We start from the raw sequence: 17,782 nt of genomic DNA, 5'->3' as shown, positions 1-17,782 counted from the left end.
CTTATTTCAGTTCACCTGTAGTGCTGATTTATTCACATTTGAGCAGGCTTTGGTAGCATGCAGGTAAAGAATATGTGCATATAACCAGAGAGCAAAGTAACTTTTTTAATCTTAAAATCTTTGGCTACTTAAATATTTAATTTTTAATTGAATATAATTATATATATATATATATATATATGCTAGCCTTAACATTTAATAAAGTTAATGTGTTAAAAATAAGGAGCTAGCCAGGCATTCTTCTTTCATCGACGGCTACGGGTGTGTTGCCTAAGATTCATGAAGAAGGTCTGAGTCACAGTTAAATTATGATTTTTAACTTAGCGTACAAATAAAAATAATAACATATTAAGTATGACAAAAATCATGAGCTAAAAAGCAGCATAGTTCCCCCACAGAGTAAAACACATTCATAAGTGGTTGTGCTATCCATCCAATTTATGATTTAGGTCACAACTCAAAAGTTTTTCCTTCACAATTTTATAGTAAACATTCTGATTGTTAATAAATTTATTGTGAATCAGACACTTATTTAATTAAAGCTACATGAATAAAACTACAAACTCACAGAGATAAGTTACCACGAGAGCCGATACCAGGAGAACACAGACAACCAGCACGGCCACTCTGAGCTTTAACGCATTGTTTGATTTTGCATGTTGAGAGTGAAGAGCTTCACCTGATTTAGAGGAGACAGAAAGTGAACACACAAGTACATAAACATTTAATAAATAGTTCTAACTCTAGTGCATCTGAGGACAGATGCAAAGATATTACACTGCTTAATGTCATTTCAGTGTTTGTCTAGTACAAAAGTTTAAAATAGGTGAGAACCACAGCTGGATTAGACCAATGGGAAACATGAAACACTGCATATTACAGAACAACATGGTTGCCTTTCTAATTTTTTTCTTCATAAATGAGGTTTTTCATATTTTCGTATGATAAAACCCAGAAAACAGGCTTAAGATATTTTACCCAAAAGAGTATTGTTTAATTTCAGAACACGTTACGTTGTATGAAAACAGCATTGTTCACAAAAAGTGTGTATTTTCTCCTCCCTGTTGATTTACCACCACATTAATGTTCTTACCTTCTATGTATTTCTGTGGACGGCTCATCATGCTGAGGCTTCAAGCTCCTGACTTCAGAGTTAGTCCAACTGTGTCTGAATCACAATAACAAAGCAGAAAACTGGTTAATTCAACTCTTCAACTCTCTGGCTAATTATTTTAACCAATTCCTTCAATATCCATTGAAAATTTATCATCAAGATTCACCTCTGCGACTCTCACCTCAGGCTTTTCAAAGAGAAGTGAAACACACCTTTCACAGCTGTCTGTTAAAAAAACAAACTTCCTGATAACTTTAAAGGATGGGGAGGAGGGTCTATCTACAGCGCAGCTCATCTATTTCAAGACAAAATCAAAGAGATACTAGAGCAGAACAAATTATTTCAGCAATGAAGCTTTTCAAACATCAGTTAAAAAACCTGCTCAACATTAATGAGCTGTACAAAAACTCATTTAAGTTTGTTAAGCTACAAGTATGACAAATATTATCATTAAAACATCAATATTTGTGTTTATTTACCTTAAACACAACAATAAAATATAACAAAGTGGAACAGAAGACCAGTTACTGTATATTTAACAATAAGAATAAATGTTATGTTAGGAACTTTTATGCCTTTCTGGCTTAGTTTGTTGGATATTAGTGTAATATAACATGCTAAACATTTTCTTGTGCATGAATCAAGTTGTGTTTTGATTTTTGGCAGAAATTTTGAATTTTAGTTTTTCACAATAAACTTTCAAATGTTTATGAAAAGACATTTCTGTCCTGCTTGTTTACTATTTACTACTTTACTACTTCACAGTGTAGCTTCATGCAGCTACAAGGACATTAAATGTGTTTGTCAATTATTAAGATTTCTCTCACTGCACTTTATCTACACTCCACATTTCAATAACAACTTAATTTGTCTTTCATTTAAAATTATAAAACTAATTATTTTCAGTATCATCAAGGTCAGCTAAGCTCTGGTGGTTCATTTTTAGTTAATATGATTTAAAACAACAAAATATGATTTAGTAATAATGGCACTTTCCTCTAAGTTTTGTTCCCAACTTTCTTTAAAAAAGTAATAAATGTTTTGGGAAAAAAAACGAAATAAGAAAAGCTGGGTAATAATGGTTGTGTGCCATCATATTAAATTGCACTGATGGTCCAAGTTTAATCCAGTTTTATAGTATAGTATAGGAGTATCCCATTCTTCTTTGATATTGCAGTTTTACACCAAACTTCAAGGTTTGTGACTTTTTCTGTGGTTTTTTTGAGCTCAAACAACAGTTTAAGAAATTTAATGCAAATCTATAGCATTTTAGATTCACTAAACTTTATAAAAAATACATCAGATTAAAAATTAATAATAATAGCTAATTCTTTAGTACCTTTCTAGCATCTGTTTTAATTCTGCTTTTACATGTCACTAGTTGTATACAGGAAAACAGTAAGATTATGACATTTTAGGAAATTTAATCATAAAACCATCCATTCTCTTCTGACAACAATGTAGCTTTTTTTTTTTTATTATTTTATTTGGGGGGGGGCATAGGCACAAAACATTTTGTGAATTCAATTTTTACAAAGCATTTTAGTAACATATATTCAACAAACAAAAGTCTTTGTTGTATTAAGAAAATCCCTTCTTCAACTCTCTGGAGTATCATTTAAATTTACAATAATGGATTACACAGAGGTGGGAAAACATTTAAACATTACAGTAGATGCGTTTCTGAAAGTCCTGCAACTAAGTTTAAGGTTATACATATCCTCCACGGGAAGAATTCTTCAGTACCATGTTGTTACACAGAACAGAGCAGCTACCTGAAGTCTGCTCCTACAGAATTTGATCATCTTGTTAATAGTGTTACATCCTCACTATGCACATCTTTGGATACTGTGGCTCCTCTGAAAATGAGAGCCTGAAAACCAGAAGTACTTGACTTCCTGATATAACTGTCAAACATGCAACTTAAAGCAGATAACTTGTAAACTAGAGAGGAAATGGCATCTCACTAATGTAAAACATCTTCATTTAGCCTGGAAATTTTGTTTGCTGCCCTATTAAAAACCACAGCACTGTAGTCAGACTGACAAAGAGTCAGAGCTTTGTTTTGCCAAGCATGCTTTTAACCTTCATTAGTAATGACTTCATAAATTTCTTCATAAATAAAAATAAAAATTTCATTACAGCCATCAACAACCATCTCACAGACGTATCATTATATACAACTACTTTAGACTCCTTCTCTCTGATTGATCTTTCTGAGTTAATTTCAGTAATCCCTTTCTCCAAACTATCAATGTGTCTTTTAGATCCCATTCCTACAAGACTGCTCAAAAATGTACTACCATTAATTAAAGCTTCAATCTGAAATATGATCTATCTCTGTTAATGACCTATGTACCACAGTTGCAGTAATTAAACCATTCCTTTAAAAGCAATTACTTAACCCAGCTATCTTAGCTAATTATAGACCAAGCCCCACCCTTCCTTTTATTTCAAAAGTTCTTGAAAGAGTATTTGTAAAAAAAGCTAACTGATCTTCTACAGAAGAATGCTTTGTTTGAAGAGACCATAGTGCAGTGTTTGAGACGATAATATTTTATTACAGCGATTAGAAAATGCCATAGGTACTAACGTTACTGCGCTGCAGTAGTTTCAGTCAAATCTATCTAATATCCTCTAAGTTAGTCATGTACATGGGAAGTCTTCTTTACACACAAAGGTTAATAATGGAGTTCCACAGGGTTCTGTGCTACGACCAATTCTGTTTACATTATACTTGCTTCCCTCAGGCAGTATCATTCAAATGCATAGCATACATTTTTATTGCTATGCAGATGATACCCAACTTTATCTCTCCATGAAGCCAGATAACACGCACCAATTACTTAAACTGCAGGAAGGTCTTAACAACATAGAGGCCTAGATGATTTCTAATTTCCTGCTTCTAAGTTCATATAAATATGAGGTTAATCTGGAATGTATTACTTTGGCCTCCAGTAACACTGTGAAGACTCCTTCAATGTGCATGTTAAACAAATATTTAGGATTGCTTTCTGACACTTGCACAATATTTTTAAATTAGTAGCATCCTGCCTCAGAGTGACACTGAAAAACTACTTCATGCATTTATTACTCATAAGATTGGCTATTGTAATTCAGTATTATCAGGCTGTCCTAAAACCTCCCTGAAAAGCCTTCAGTTGATCCAAAATGCTGCAGCAAGAATACAAGCAAGGGCTAGAAATAGAGAGCATATTTCTCCCATACTGGCTTCTCTTCATTGGCTCCCCGTTAAATCCAGAATCAAATTTAAAGATTTTCTCCTAACATACAATGTCTCCAATGGTCAGGCCACTCCTATTTTTTTTTTTTAAGTACATTGTACCATACCAACCCAATAGAAAACTTCACTCTCAAACTGCCGTCTTACTTGTGGTTCCTAGGGTTTTTAAAAGTAGAATGGAAGGCAGATCCCTCAGCGTTCAAGCCTCTTATATGTAGAACCAGCTCCCAGTTTGGGAGACAGACGCCCTCTCAGGGGTTAGGCTTAGACAGATTAGACTAAAATCTTTTCTTTTTGATAAAGCTTGCAGATAAGGCTGGATCAGGTGACCTTGAACCCTCCCATAGTTATGCTGCTATAGTCCTAGACTGCTGGGGGCTTTCAATGATTCACAGTGTTTCTTCTTCACTTACCTCTTTTCAGTCTTTGTTTATACACCACTCTGCACTAAATTATTAGTTATTATTAATTCATGGCCCTCTTCCACAGTGTGTCTTTGTATTATTGTAGGCTCCTTACCCTATTATATAAAGTTCCTTCAGGTATATAGAATAAACAATTAATAAATAAGATTTATAACATATTATAAACATTAAAAAATACAAATGAATTGACTTGAATTGAACAATAGGGCAATATCGTAACTACTGATAAACAAAGAACCCTAGAAGCACGGGCTTGACATTGGTTGCCATGACAATTCATGTGGCCTGTGTCTTAGATCTTTTTAAAATCTTTATCTTAATTTAGATTCTGGATGCATTGGTCTTGTAGGTTATCTTCACTTTTGGAGCTGAAGTTTTTTTTTTTTTGTCACAGCTGAATTAAAACACATTGAAGTCATTTTTTCTTCTTCAATTGATCGTAAATTAGATAGCTGTGAGCTGCATTAACCAAACAGGAAGCATGGCACAATGTGTATCAGACAACATGGTTGATTGCGGTAACCTCACAGTTATCACATCATCTAAGGGTAAGCCCCTCCTTTTCTTGTTTGTTTCTTCTTTATGGGTTTAATGTTACCAAATACACTGTTATAGTAAAACTCTAAATGTGGTCTCAAGTTTTGTTTTAATTTATGTGCCGAAAATATTGGTTTATTCCTACGTACATTTTTAATCTCCAAAAAGCAGTTTTCACCAGACTGGGGGTTGAGGTGACCACTCAGATCTGACTGAAGCAGATATTAAGAATATTGTGTTGGTCCTGCTTTTGCTACCAAAACAGCTGTGACACATCAAGGCATGAACTCCACTAAAAACCTGAAGGTGTGCTGTGGTATCTGTCACCAAGGTGTTAGCAACAGCTTGTAAATTGGGATGAAGAGCCTCCATGAATTGGAATTAATGGTCCAGCACATTCCACAAATGCTCGATTGGATTGAAATTTGGAGAATTTGGAGGGTAAGTCCACCTCAAACCCATTTTTGTGCTTTTAAAACCATTGCTGAACTATTTTTGCTTTGTATCAGGGAGCATTATCCTGTAGAAAGAAGTCACAGCCATCAGGGAATACAGCTTTCATTAAAGGGTGTACATGATCTGCAGCAGTGCTTTGGTAGGTGGTTTGTGTCACAGTAACATCCACATGGATGGCGGGAGCCACGGTGTCCCAGTAGAACATTGCCCAAAGCATCATGGTGCCTGTGCTGGCTTGCATTCTCCCCATTGTGAACACCTGACGTGTTCCCCTAGGTAGGAGATGCACATGGACCTGGTCATCCACTTGATGTTTCCCAGTGCTCTGTGGTCCAGTTTTGATGCTCACTGTCATGGTCCGGGTGAGTGGCTGTGTTTTTCCACAGAGCATGTTTCAAGCTCTCTTTGTGATTTACTCTGCTAACCTTGTTTTCTTTTGCTACAGTTCCTGGACTCACTTTGACTTAAGCTTGAAGCTTAAGCTTCTCTCTTGGACTCAGGATACCTTACCCCCATCTTGGATATCACTCTGTGCCCTCCTCCCACCTCACACCATCAGGAACCTCCAAATGTCAGGTAAGCCATTCCACACCGTTCAGCTCACTCTGGATTCACGTCAACCATCCCTCATCACTTACTGCATCCACCTGCAAGTAAGAAAAGTTATACAATATATTCACCATCTACAGAGCTCCTCTCAACTACCTCCCTAACTCAGATGCCCTCTCTCCTCAATGTGACTGCTTAACTGCCACGTTCCAGTCTGCATCTCTGGGCCAATTCCCCCCCTTAATCCACATCCACCAAGCCACGTTAACTAGGCCTCACCAGGTCAAGTTTGTTGCCTGTGTTTTGTTGCCTTTGTCCTTATCACACTTTGAAATTTTGAGTTTCACAAGTAAACATTGTAAAATGTTCCACTGTCTCTACTCTGGGTTCCTGCACTTGAGTCCAGTTTTTGTACCGATCTTTCGCTTCTGTGAAACACAGAAGTTAACAGAACTCACTTACGTGACAAACCACCGACACGTCCCTGACATCTCTCTCCCTCTCTTTTGCAGTGACTTTGAGCACCACCCGAACCACAACCTGCACCCCAGATTCCCCTTTAGCTCCCGGTTCATGTCCACCACTCCTAGAGTCTGATATCCACCCAAGCTCACAGCTCGTGTTTAGTATTCTAAGCATTAAATCATTGTATGTAAATAAAGCATTGTTGTCATATTTAAATCAGTGACTCCAACTGTATCTGTGTTTGGGTTCACTCTCTCGGCCTGGCCACCCCGCTGTACCATTCACATGCCCATTGGTGGCGCTTTAAGCAGTGGATAGGGATTAACACGGGTACCCTGACTGGTCTGCAGCTATGCAGACCCATATCCAACAAACCTTGCAATCAGAACCAGCATGCATTTTTTGGCAGCTTGTTTATTGGATCATCCACATGGGCCAGCTTTCCCTCCCCATGTACATTGGTGAACCCATTGGTGAATATTGGCTACCCATGACACAGTTCCTGGTTCACCTTGGACCACTTATTATAAATAATAACTACTACAGACTGGGAACACCCCTCAAGAGGTGGAAATGGTCTGACCCAGTTGTCTAGCCAAAACTTAGACCTTGTCACACTTACTCAAATGCTTATGGTTGCCTATTTGTCTTGCTTCCTGCTTCTGTTGTTCAATTTCTGTCTAATATATCACACCCTGGGTGCTCCAGGCAAGAGGTGATTTTCGCAATCATAAGGATGATGCTATAGGCCACGGCACTCCTTAGGAATGAGAGAAAGATTAGGTGAGCAACACTCAGCAGATTTAGAGACTGAGTTGGCAGGGAAGATTGTAAACAGTTTGACAGGCAAAACAAACTTATACTTTTAGTTCTTTCTTCTGACCAGCTTATATGTGGGTTGTCTTTCTAGCAAGGGATATGCTAAGATGAGTGGTTAATGGTTTGGTGGAGAGTCACATTTGCTGATCTAGCTTTGTACTACATCAGAGTCAACAAGGAGCTCTTTTTGAAGGAGATAGCTGTGGGCAACGATAAGCAGGGCTTGACACTAATTGACATTATTAGTTATATTTGTCTTGTAGGCTGTCTTAACCGTTTGAGTTAAAGTTTTGCATTTGTCACAGTTGTGAGCCATACCTTTGGGTACACAATAATTTTACAGCCTTACTGTAAACATTCTCCTCCTCCTTTAATTTATGGTAAATTAGATAGCTGTGGGAACCTTAGCTACATCAACCAAACAGGAAACGCAGCACACTGTGTATCAGACAACAACATGGTTGAAGAAACCACACGTTAAATTATTGCGTAGTCTAAGAGTTAACGCCTCCTTTTCTTGTTTGTTTCTTCTTTGTTGTACTAAATATTACCAAATACACTAAAAGGTTAAAAGATTCAATGTGGTCTAAGTTTTGTTTTAACTTGGCTGCAGATAATATTGTTTCTGCAAAAACTTTTGTTATTCAGATTTGACAGCATCTCCCTTTATTCATCACACAAATGTTTGTAATGTCTGTGTAGCTCTGTGAACCGCTCATCATGCAGAGGCTTCAACATCCTGACCTCAGTTAGTCCCGCTGTTGCTGCATCACAAAAACACTTTCTTCAAAGATTCTTTATTATTTATTAACATCTAATGCTTTGACAATCAGCAGAAATATCTATCTATCTATCTATCTATCTATCTATCTATGTATGTATATATCTATCTACATATATATATATATTCACAAAAAAATCATCTGTCAGTCCACATGGTTTTGTAATTATCACAGGATATAAACATTTTAAGTGAAACTGGAACTAAGAACTAAAGTCTGAAAATACTAAAGAAACACTTGAATATAAATTGAACTAATAGGTTCACTCTCTGTTCAAATAAAGGACAAACAAAATATATGTATACAGTCTTTCAGTAAGATGAATTCAGAACTTGGAAATGTGACGCACAAAACAGAATAAGCAAGTCCGAATAATAATAATTGTTGTGTGTCACCAGGTTCAATTACACCGATGGTCCAAGTTTAATCCAATTGTGCAACATAAGAGTTTCCCAGTCTTACTGGTGAGAATGCTATTTACAATTTTGCACCTCACTTCAATCTTTTTATCTGTTTCTGTGATTTTCATAAGATCAACCATGTGAAATTGAAATCCAGACAAATTAGTAACTTTTAGTAACTGTTTATAAATTTGGAGTTTACCCAGGGACAATTTTTTAAGTACTTTTTTAGTTTCTATTTTCATTCTGCCTGTAGTGCTAATTTTATTCACCAATAACATTTGCACAGGTTGTGTTTGCATTCAGGAAAATGGTACAAAGTATAATATTTGAAAAAACGTCATCTTAAAACCAGCCGCTATCCTCTGACATTTTGTGAATTCAGTCAGTTTTGATTGAATTCACTATATCCAACAAACGATTTGCTTTATAAAAAAAGTAAATAATTTTACCTTCAACATTTTCAGACATGTGTACCATCAACTCCAGTAAATTGAAAGTATAAAACTATAATACTAACAACAGGGCAAACCCTTAATTATAAATTAGGTCTTAACTAATGAGACTAACAACACTACAAGGAGGGGCTTGGCAAATATTGCCATGTACAGTGGCAGTCCTAGCCTGTTTGGCGCCCTGGGCGAAGACTCCCTCTGGCGCCCCCCCCCCCCCGCAACACATACAACACACACAGGATTGCACATTAACATAGAACTTTTGTCGGAACCATTCTGAATCTCACAAGAGAAACATACACACATACAGATATGAAGAGAGAGAGAGTAAACGGCTACCAAACAGCCATCATAATTCGTCATACAATGAGAACAGGACAAATCAACAACTGACAATGACTAATTAATATTAAAATCTGTAACATAATGTATTGTTTGGAGTTTAGTCTGTTACTGTTACTATTTTTACCATTTCTTCTTGGAGCAACTGTAACCCACATAATTTCCTTAGGGATTAATAAAGTATTCTGATTCTGATTGTTTCAGGATGACCTGCCATTATCCAATGACACATCTGCTTACCTGTATCTTTTGCTCATTTCTCTTCCTCTTCTTTTCTCTTTTTTCTAAACTGAGGACCTGATGGCTTTGAACCCAGGATTCAAATCATGAATACATAATGGGCTTGTATTTACAACATTATGAATGAAATGTGCTCTATTTGGAAGCAGCAAGTCTCCCTCCCCTTTCCACGGGTTGTGTGTGAGACTTTAAATCATCAAAATATAAAATATAAATTTTAAATTGTTATTGATCCCTTTACCCCTAGTCCTAAAGTGTATATTTATTTTCTTACTCTTCTTATATTTATTGTTTATTTACTTGCACTGCTGCAACTGGAGCCTCGTCGCCTCGTCTCTCTATATACTGTACTGTATGTAGCGGAGATGACAATAAAGTTTACTTTGACTTCAGCAGCGAGCAGGCGCACCGAGGAAAAACATCGGTGCAAATTATAAGTCTGTATCATAATGTCTGGTGTTTTCGTGTTTGTTGTTTTGTTTTTATTTTGCGAGTTGGTTATTAGATGCCGCTCCAGCCAGCCAGAGAATCCCCCGCCGCCCCGCCCTCTCCTCCCTGTGCCGCAAGCAGCAGGCGCACCTCGCAAACGGAGGGCGCCCTTACTCCCAGCAAATGGGCGATAGAAAACCGATCGGTGCCTACGCCATCCCCAGTATGCGCTGGCATGACGTCGCGCAGCATGAGTACGAGCAATTTTTTTTTTTTTTTTTTTTTGCCGATGCCCGTGATGCCGCCCCCCACCACGATGCCGCCCCGGGCAACCGCCCGTGTCCCCCATATCTAAAACCGCTACTGGCCATGTAAACTCAGATAATAGTAGATATATATTTTTTATCTTAATTTAGATGCTGGATTCATCTGTCTTGGAGCTTGTTTTTTTCTCTCTTTGGAATTAAAGTTGTGCCAACTGAATTAAAACAACGAAGTCATAAGCTGGCCATGATGTTTGTGCACACAGTATTTCACAACTTTTCCGTGAACATTCACTTCCTCTTATTTATGGTAAATCAGATAGCTGTGACAAACACAGCTGCATGAACCAAACAGGAAACAGAGCACACTGTGTACCAGACAACAACATGGGTGACTGAGGAAACCACAAGTTAAATTATCACATAATCTAAGAATTAGCCCCTCCTTTCCTTGTTTGTTTTTTCTTTGCAGTACTAAATGTTCAGATACACTGAACGCGATCTCAAGTTTTGCTTTAATTTGTGTGCAGATAATATTTTATCCCTGCATACCAGCAAAAAGCAATACCCTGCAGCATTGTCCAGATTAGTGGTTGTTTGATGATCAGTCCATTTTGACTAAAGTGCCGTCTTCTTCAGCTGTCAGTTGATTTTTCACCACATGAATTTTATTACCTCCTGTGTAGCTCATCTTGGATGGCTCATCATGCCAGGCTTTGACATCCTGATATCACAACTAGACAAAAACCTTTATTCTGTAGAATTCATGTTTTACTCAAGCTTTGACAAACCATAGAAAAAAAAATCACTTTGTATTATTGCAGATAATTCTTTTGGTAGACAGATGATTTTTTTTTTTTTTTATAATTTTTATTTTTCCATTGACATTCAGAAACAGACATTCACAGCATTTACATCACATGAGAATACTTCTTGCATCTGTTGTCTGCCCTTATTGCCAAAATAGTATTTTAGTTTATATCCAGGTTATAAGAAGAGAGAAAAACTTACAGCCATAGCAACAGTTGAAACAAACAGGCAAAAAAGAAAAGAAAAGAACAAAAAACAAAAAACAAAAAAAAAACAAACAAAAAAAAAAACTATGTGCTGATAGGGAGTGATCTTACTCTTGCATACTCTCATACATCATAACTACTAGTTTGTGAAAATAAAATCTGGCCTATGAGGCGTGACATATTTGACCCAGTTTTCCCAATATGATGTAAATTTATCCAATTTGTGATTAACAAAGGCTGTTATCTTTTCCATTTTATAGATGTCCATTGTGATGTCCATCCATATATTTATAGTTGGGCTCTCCGGTGATAACCATTTTCTGGTAATACCCTTTTTACAGGCCATCAGCAAAATATTTACTAAATGTTTATCACTTTTCAGCCATTCCTGAGGTACATGTCCAAAAAACAGTCTTACTCTCAAAGGGTATTTCACATTTGAAGATATACTGTAGAGCGTTGTGTATTTCTCTCCAATAGTCCCTCAAAACAGAGCAATCCCAAAAAATATGGTAGTGGTTTGCACTTTGGTTTCCACAGTTTCTCCAGCAAACAGGGGAGTTATTATCATAGTGACACTTCTGGGAGGGTGTTATAAAGTACCTAATTAGGCTCTTCCAGCCGAATTCCCTCCATTTTTGGGAGCTTGTACACATCCATTGATACCTCCATATTGCCGTCCATTCTTCCTCAGATATACTTATCCCTCCTTCCTTCTCCCATTTTATTTTAATATATGAAGTTGAATGTGATGTCAAGTCCAAATGACCCTTATACAGACATGAAACAATTCTATCAATAGTTTCTGAATTATAGCTTTTTATAAACAAATCGATCAAACGTGTGCCTGTCTTTGTTGCATTTTTCATCTTCGTATCAACATAATGTCGTAGCTGCAAATATCGGTAGAAATCTTGTTTTTCTAATAAATATGTCCTTTTAAGCGTTTCAAAACTGAGCAATTTTCCATCTTTCATTATACTACATAGGTCTGTTATACCCTTAGCTATCCAATCCTTGAATCTAGAGTCCAATTTATTAGGTATAAACTCTGAGTCATAAGCACACCATTTAAGAGCTATAATGTTGGCCTCTAGTTTATGTTCCTTTATAACAGTTTTCCATGTTTTAAGGGTCCGTTTCACCCATGGGTTATCCATGTTATTTATGTAAGTTTGTAAATTATTATCATCTAGAATTGCCTGGATGGGAATGGGCAACATTTTTTCCTCAAGGTTTTTCCATTGGGCAGTGTATGACGGGTTACACCAGCATATCACTGCTCTCATCTGCACTGCAAAATAGTAATATCTGAAATAAGGCAAGCCCCATCCTCCCTTTTGCTTAGCCAGCTGTAAAGTTTTGAGGCGAACCCTTGGTCTTTTACCTTGCCATATATACCTAGATAACATTTTGTCCCACTCGTTAAACTGATTTTGGTTAATCTCTATTGGTAGGGTTTGAAATAAATATAAGAATCTTGGCATTATATTCATTTTAATAGAGTCAATTCTTGAGCTAAGGTTAAAGAAAGGAATTAAATTCCATCTTGCTATGTCGTCCTTTATTTTTTTATATATCGGTAAATAATTCTGTTCAAATAATTTTGTAAGATCTTTTGATAGGTTGATGCCTAGGTATTTAAACGACTCTGTTTGCCATGCCAAGGGGTAACTACTTCTCATTTCGTCTGATGGGCTATAATTATATGAGAGTAGCTGGGTTTTACCTGTATTGATTTTGTACCCAGATAATTGGCCATATTGTTCAAATGAGTGCATCAATTTAGGTAAAGAGTACGTTGGGTGTCCAAGATAGACCAGAATATCATCCGCGTAACAGGCCAATTTATATTCCGTCCCTTTAATAATGATTCCCTTGATGTCTTCGTTTTGTCTAATGAATTGAGCTAGTGGTTCCAAATATAATGCGAAAAGTAGTGGTGACCATGCACAACCCTGTCTGGTGCCTCTTTCTAGGGTAAAGCTGTTAGATAAATATCCATTGATTTTAATCCTAGCGGTAGGGTTGTCATATAGTGCCTGTATAGTTTTTATAGTTGTATCATGGAAGCCAAATTTATATAACACCCTGTAGAGAAAATTCCAATTAACGGAATCAAAGGCTTTTTCAGCGTCTACGCTTATCACAATTGCTTTAATTTTGTTTTTTTGTATATGGTCCATAATATGTAGTGTCTTTCGTATATTGTCTTGTGTTTGGCGTTGATGTATGAAACCTGTCTGGTCGTTATGTATCAATGTTGGTAGAAACTCTTCTAATCGTTTGGCCATAATAGACGTATAGAGTTTATAGTCCACGTTAAGAACAGAAATTGGCCTATAAGATCCACATTCCATTTTATCCTTGCCTTCTTTTGGTATGGCTGAAATTATTGCCTCCTTCCAACTGGGTGGCGTTTGTGCCTTTTTCAAAGCCCAGTTCAATGAGGGAAGTAGAACAGGTATTAATTCTTTTTTAAATTCTTTATACCACTCTGCGGTGTAACCATCAGATCCTGGTGACTTGCTTAATTTAAGCCTACTAATTGCAGCTTTTAATTCTTCTTCAGTTATGTCCGCTGTCATTGTTTGATTTTGTTCTTCATCAAGAGTGGGTAGATCTAGAGAATTCAGGAAGCTGTCAATCTGAGTTACCGTCCCACCGGGGACTTCAGAATATAGGGTTGTATAGAATATTTCAAAAGCTTCCTGAATTTCATTTAATTTATTTTTTTATCACTTTTGTTCTTGGGTCCCTAATTTTATGAATTGTATTTTCCGCTATCTTTTTTTTCAGTTTCCACGCCAGTATTTTCATAGATTTAGAGCCGCTTTCATAGTGTCTCTGTTTCAGAAACATTAAATTTTTCTTAATTTCTTGTGTGGCTAGATTATTAATTTCATTCCTAATATTTTTAATTTCTCTTAATGTATCCTGTGTGGAATCTATTTTATGTTTTCTTTCTAGTTCCTTTAGTTTGTTTTTTAGGTCCTCTAATTTCCTATTCCTATTTTTTTTCTTGAATGAGGATATTGCTATAATTTTCCCTCTTAGTACGGCCTTCAAAGTATCCCATAATATGGGAGGTGAGACCTCTCCAGTATCATTGAGCTCTAAGAAGAAACTGATTTCTGATTTAATTTGTGCCTTAAAGGATAGGTCATTTAACAGGCATGAGTTCAGTTTCCATGTATTATTTTTAAACTGTAGGTCAAAATCAATAGATAGATATATTGGTGCATGGTCACTTAAATCTATTGTCCCAATTCCACAAGTATGTATTTTATGCTTATCTTTGGCAAATGTTATAAAATAATCTATCCTTGTATAGAGAGAATGAGAGGCAGAGTAGTAAGTGTAATCCCTTTTGTTAGGGAAAAGGTCTCGCCATATGTCAATTAATCCTACCTCCTCCAGAAGTGTATTTACCTTCTTATATAGGGATTTCATATCATGAGTTTTCCTACTAGACAAGTCTAACTTTGGCTGTAAATGTATATTTAAATCCCCTCCACAGATCAAAAGGCCTTCTGTTTCTGTTACCATAATATTAATGATTTTTTGGAAAAAACTAATATCACTCCCTGGGGGGGCATAAACGTTGAAAAGGGTGATTGGATTCCCATCTATCTTTCCTTTTACTAAAATAAATCTGCCTTCTTTATCACCCATTTCGGATACTTTTTCAAAATTTAATTTGCTTGAAATAAGGATTGCAACTCCTCTCCTATGTCCTGATTTGTATGAAGAAAAGAACAAGTTAGTGAAGCCCATTCTCTTTAACTTTACATGCTCCTTATCTGACAAGTGGGTCTCCTGTAAGTAGGCTATATGGGCTTGTTCTGCCCTTACTTTAGATAGGATTTTGCTACGTTTAATTGGGTTTAACAGCCCATTAACATTAAAAGAAATAAATTTTACTTTGTCACTAGCCATGCATATTAACTGTGTGTCCACAAAATAAACAAAATAAAACTTAGTAGATCTACTCCCTGAACAAACAAAAACATCGAACATAGGCAACAGATAAAGAAATAAAACTGTGATTCCAAGGCTGGGGTCTCTAACAAATGACCCTGGGCTGAGCTAGAGGTAACATCTAGCTGTGAGGGAAAGCCTCTCCCATCTGTGGGCTGAGATGGGAGAGAGAACATATACATGTATATGTATATATATATATATATATACATATACATATTTATGTTCTCACCCAAGTGGGGTAACGGTATGTGCAAATATTTTGAAATGAGCGTAACACCGCATATTTTGAGTTCGGTTTAATTTTACCTCACTTTAGAAGTCAGTCAGTGCTTATAACTCCTCTGAAGAGGGTGCGACCTATCTTCTGAAGGCACGCAGTCTCTCCCTGATGTTTTTCTCTCGCTCCTCATCTGTCCCTCGCCGGTTCGGCCCTCCCGCTGTTTCCCAGGCGGTGCGGGACAGCTGCTCAGCCAGACTCTCCTTCGGTATAATGACGCTGACTGGTAGTCCTCTGTCCTTCATGTCTGTGGTCGCCTCCTCCGCTGTCTGATACAGACGTGTTCCATCCTCATAAAACACTCGTAGTTTAGCCGGGAACGGAGTGTGGAAGCGGATATTTTTCTGCTTTAACACCCGCTTCGCCTCCGCATATTCCTTCCTCTTCTGCAGTACTGCTGGAGGGTAATCCTGGTCAAAATATATTAGCCTCCCGTTCAGAAAAACCTTCTTCTTTTCCCAAGCTCTGCGTAGTATCTCTTCTTTAACCTTATAGCGGAGGAATTTGACTATTATTGACCGCGGTTTATCTTGCCTGTCTCCGGCGGGTCTTGGTGCCAGCGCCCGGTGCGCCCTCTCAATGTCGAGCTCCGCGGTAGGGTTTATCTCCAGCGTGTCCCGCAGTAGTTTTTCCACAAAGTCCATCATAGACGACCCCTCGGCTCCTTCAGGAACATTATATATCCTTAAATTCTCCCGTCGGGATCTTCCTTCATGGTCGAGTAGCTTGTTTTCTTGTTGGTGCATGACTTTTATCACCTTATTCAGCACCTGCTCCAGATTTTGAACGCGGTCTTCCACTTTTTCTATTCGTACCTCTGCCTCCGCTATTTTTTGGTTAACGCTGATAATCTCTGATTTAATATCGTTCAGTTGTTCTTTTGTGTCTTTTCGGAAATCCCGAATCTCCTCCAAAACTTTTGCCAGACTTGCGGCGGCACATGAAGGAGCTGGGTTAGCATTAGCTTCGCCATGTTGTCCCTTCGTAGGGGAGCTGTTCTCCGAGTTTTCTGCATTTGAAGTTTCTGCGGCGGTGGTTTCTTTGTTTGCACGCGACTTCCCCATTCTTGCCCCTCTTGTCTGTTCGAGTAATATCTGAAGATCTGGTATTTGACGGTCTAAAGGGGCGAAATAACTATTTTCGCAAGGGAGCTGTTACTTTAGGCTGCCATTCAGGATGGTGACGTCACCGGAACCTCTGGTAGACAGATGAGCCTTAAGACTGACTTTAAATATATGTTAGTTTTAATATAAGGTTCTTTATGTAAAATAGCTTTCTAATAAATGTTAAATATGAAGATTTGACTTGAAGAACACTTTTAGTTTCCTTTCATTTGAAACTATGAAACTATAACTATAAGATCATCAAGGTCACTGAAGATATGCTGGTCGACTTTTAGTCCAGAGCCAAATTTGGAAAAATCAGCTTTCTGCACCTCTCTGTTCCATTTCTGTGTTTTTTGTCATTTTGAAATGTTAAGTGAACACTTGCTCCTTAAAACACATATTTTATAGATGTATTTTCCATGGATTGTGCAGTAGGAAAAAAAGTGTAAGATTCAAGATCCTTTATTTGTCACATGCATAGTTATACAAGTACAACATGCAGTGAAATGTGTCCAATAAAAGGCCGCGGGTCGGACTGGAACCAGCCGCTCTCAGCTATGCGGCATACGATTGCATGCTCATCCATCTGAGCAAAACTTGGACTCAGTTTGAGAAATAAACAATTTATCAAACTATATAATGAAATATTTGAACTGCCAACTGTGGTAGAATCAAATATAAATAGTAGACAGCAGAAATAAATAGCAATAATAAGAGACACACACATTAGAGAATGAGTTGCAAAGGGCTCATGAGTAAAGACTTGGTCTGAATAGAGTCCGTGTGTGAGTGGTCTGGGTTATGAGGGTCACAGACTTGCTCCTGTAACCCTTATCTCATCCTTTACTCAAACCATGGCTCAGATTAATGAGGGTGGT

General features: G+C 37.3%; 1 protein-coding gene and 1 long non-coding RNA gene across 6 annotated transcripts in view; one reads left to right on the top strand and one right to left on the bottom strand.

Moving 5' to 3' along the window:
- The window catches only part of LOC109196495 (C-type lectin domain family 10 member A), a 32,587-nt gene that overhangs the window by 3,198 nt on the left and 11,607 nt on the right, over positions 1 to 17,782 (bottom strand). For 2 of the 5 annotated variants that reach the window (XM_019350539.2, XM_025902252.1), the window contains exons 2-3: positions 1,094 to 1,168; positions 569 to 679 (exon numbers count right to left, since the gene is read on the bottom strand). In XM_019350539.2, coding sequence (XP_019206084.1) covers positions 569 to 679; positions 1,094 to 1,124 — 142 coding nt within the window. In that variant the 5' untranslated portion in view covers positions 1,125 to 1,168. Of the gene's footprint in view, positions 1 to 568; positions 680 to 1,093; positions 1,169 to 1,280; positions 1,438 to 4,505; positions 4,602 to 17,782 lie in introns of those variants that run through there. The other 3 variants (XM_019350536.2, XM_019350535.2, XM_019350538.2) reach the window with 3 other exon arrangements.
- On the top strand, positions 6,057 to 6,937 carry LOC109196501 (uncharacterized). The gene is made up of 3 exons (XR_002057945.2): positions 6,057 to 6,138; positions 6,222 to 6,352; positions 6,838 to 6,937. It is a non-coding gene; the product is annotated as an uncharacterized LOC109196501 (long non-coding RNA).

The sequence above is a fragment of the Oreochromis niloticus genome, linkage group LG22, assembly GCF_001858045.2.
Source record: "Oreochromis niloticus isolate F11D_XX linkage group LG22, O_niloticus_UMD_NMBU, whole genome shotgun sequence".
Classification (NCBI taxonomy): Eukaryota; Metazoa; Chordata; class Actinopteri; order Cichliformes; family Cichlidae; genus Oreochromis; species Oreochromis niloticus.
Note: the sequence above shows the minus strand (reverse complement) of the source record. Positions and strands in the feature narration are given on the sequence as shown.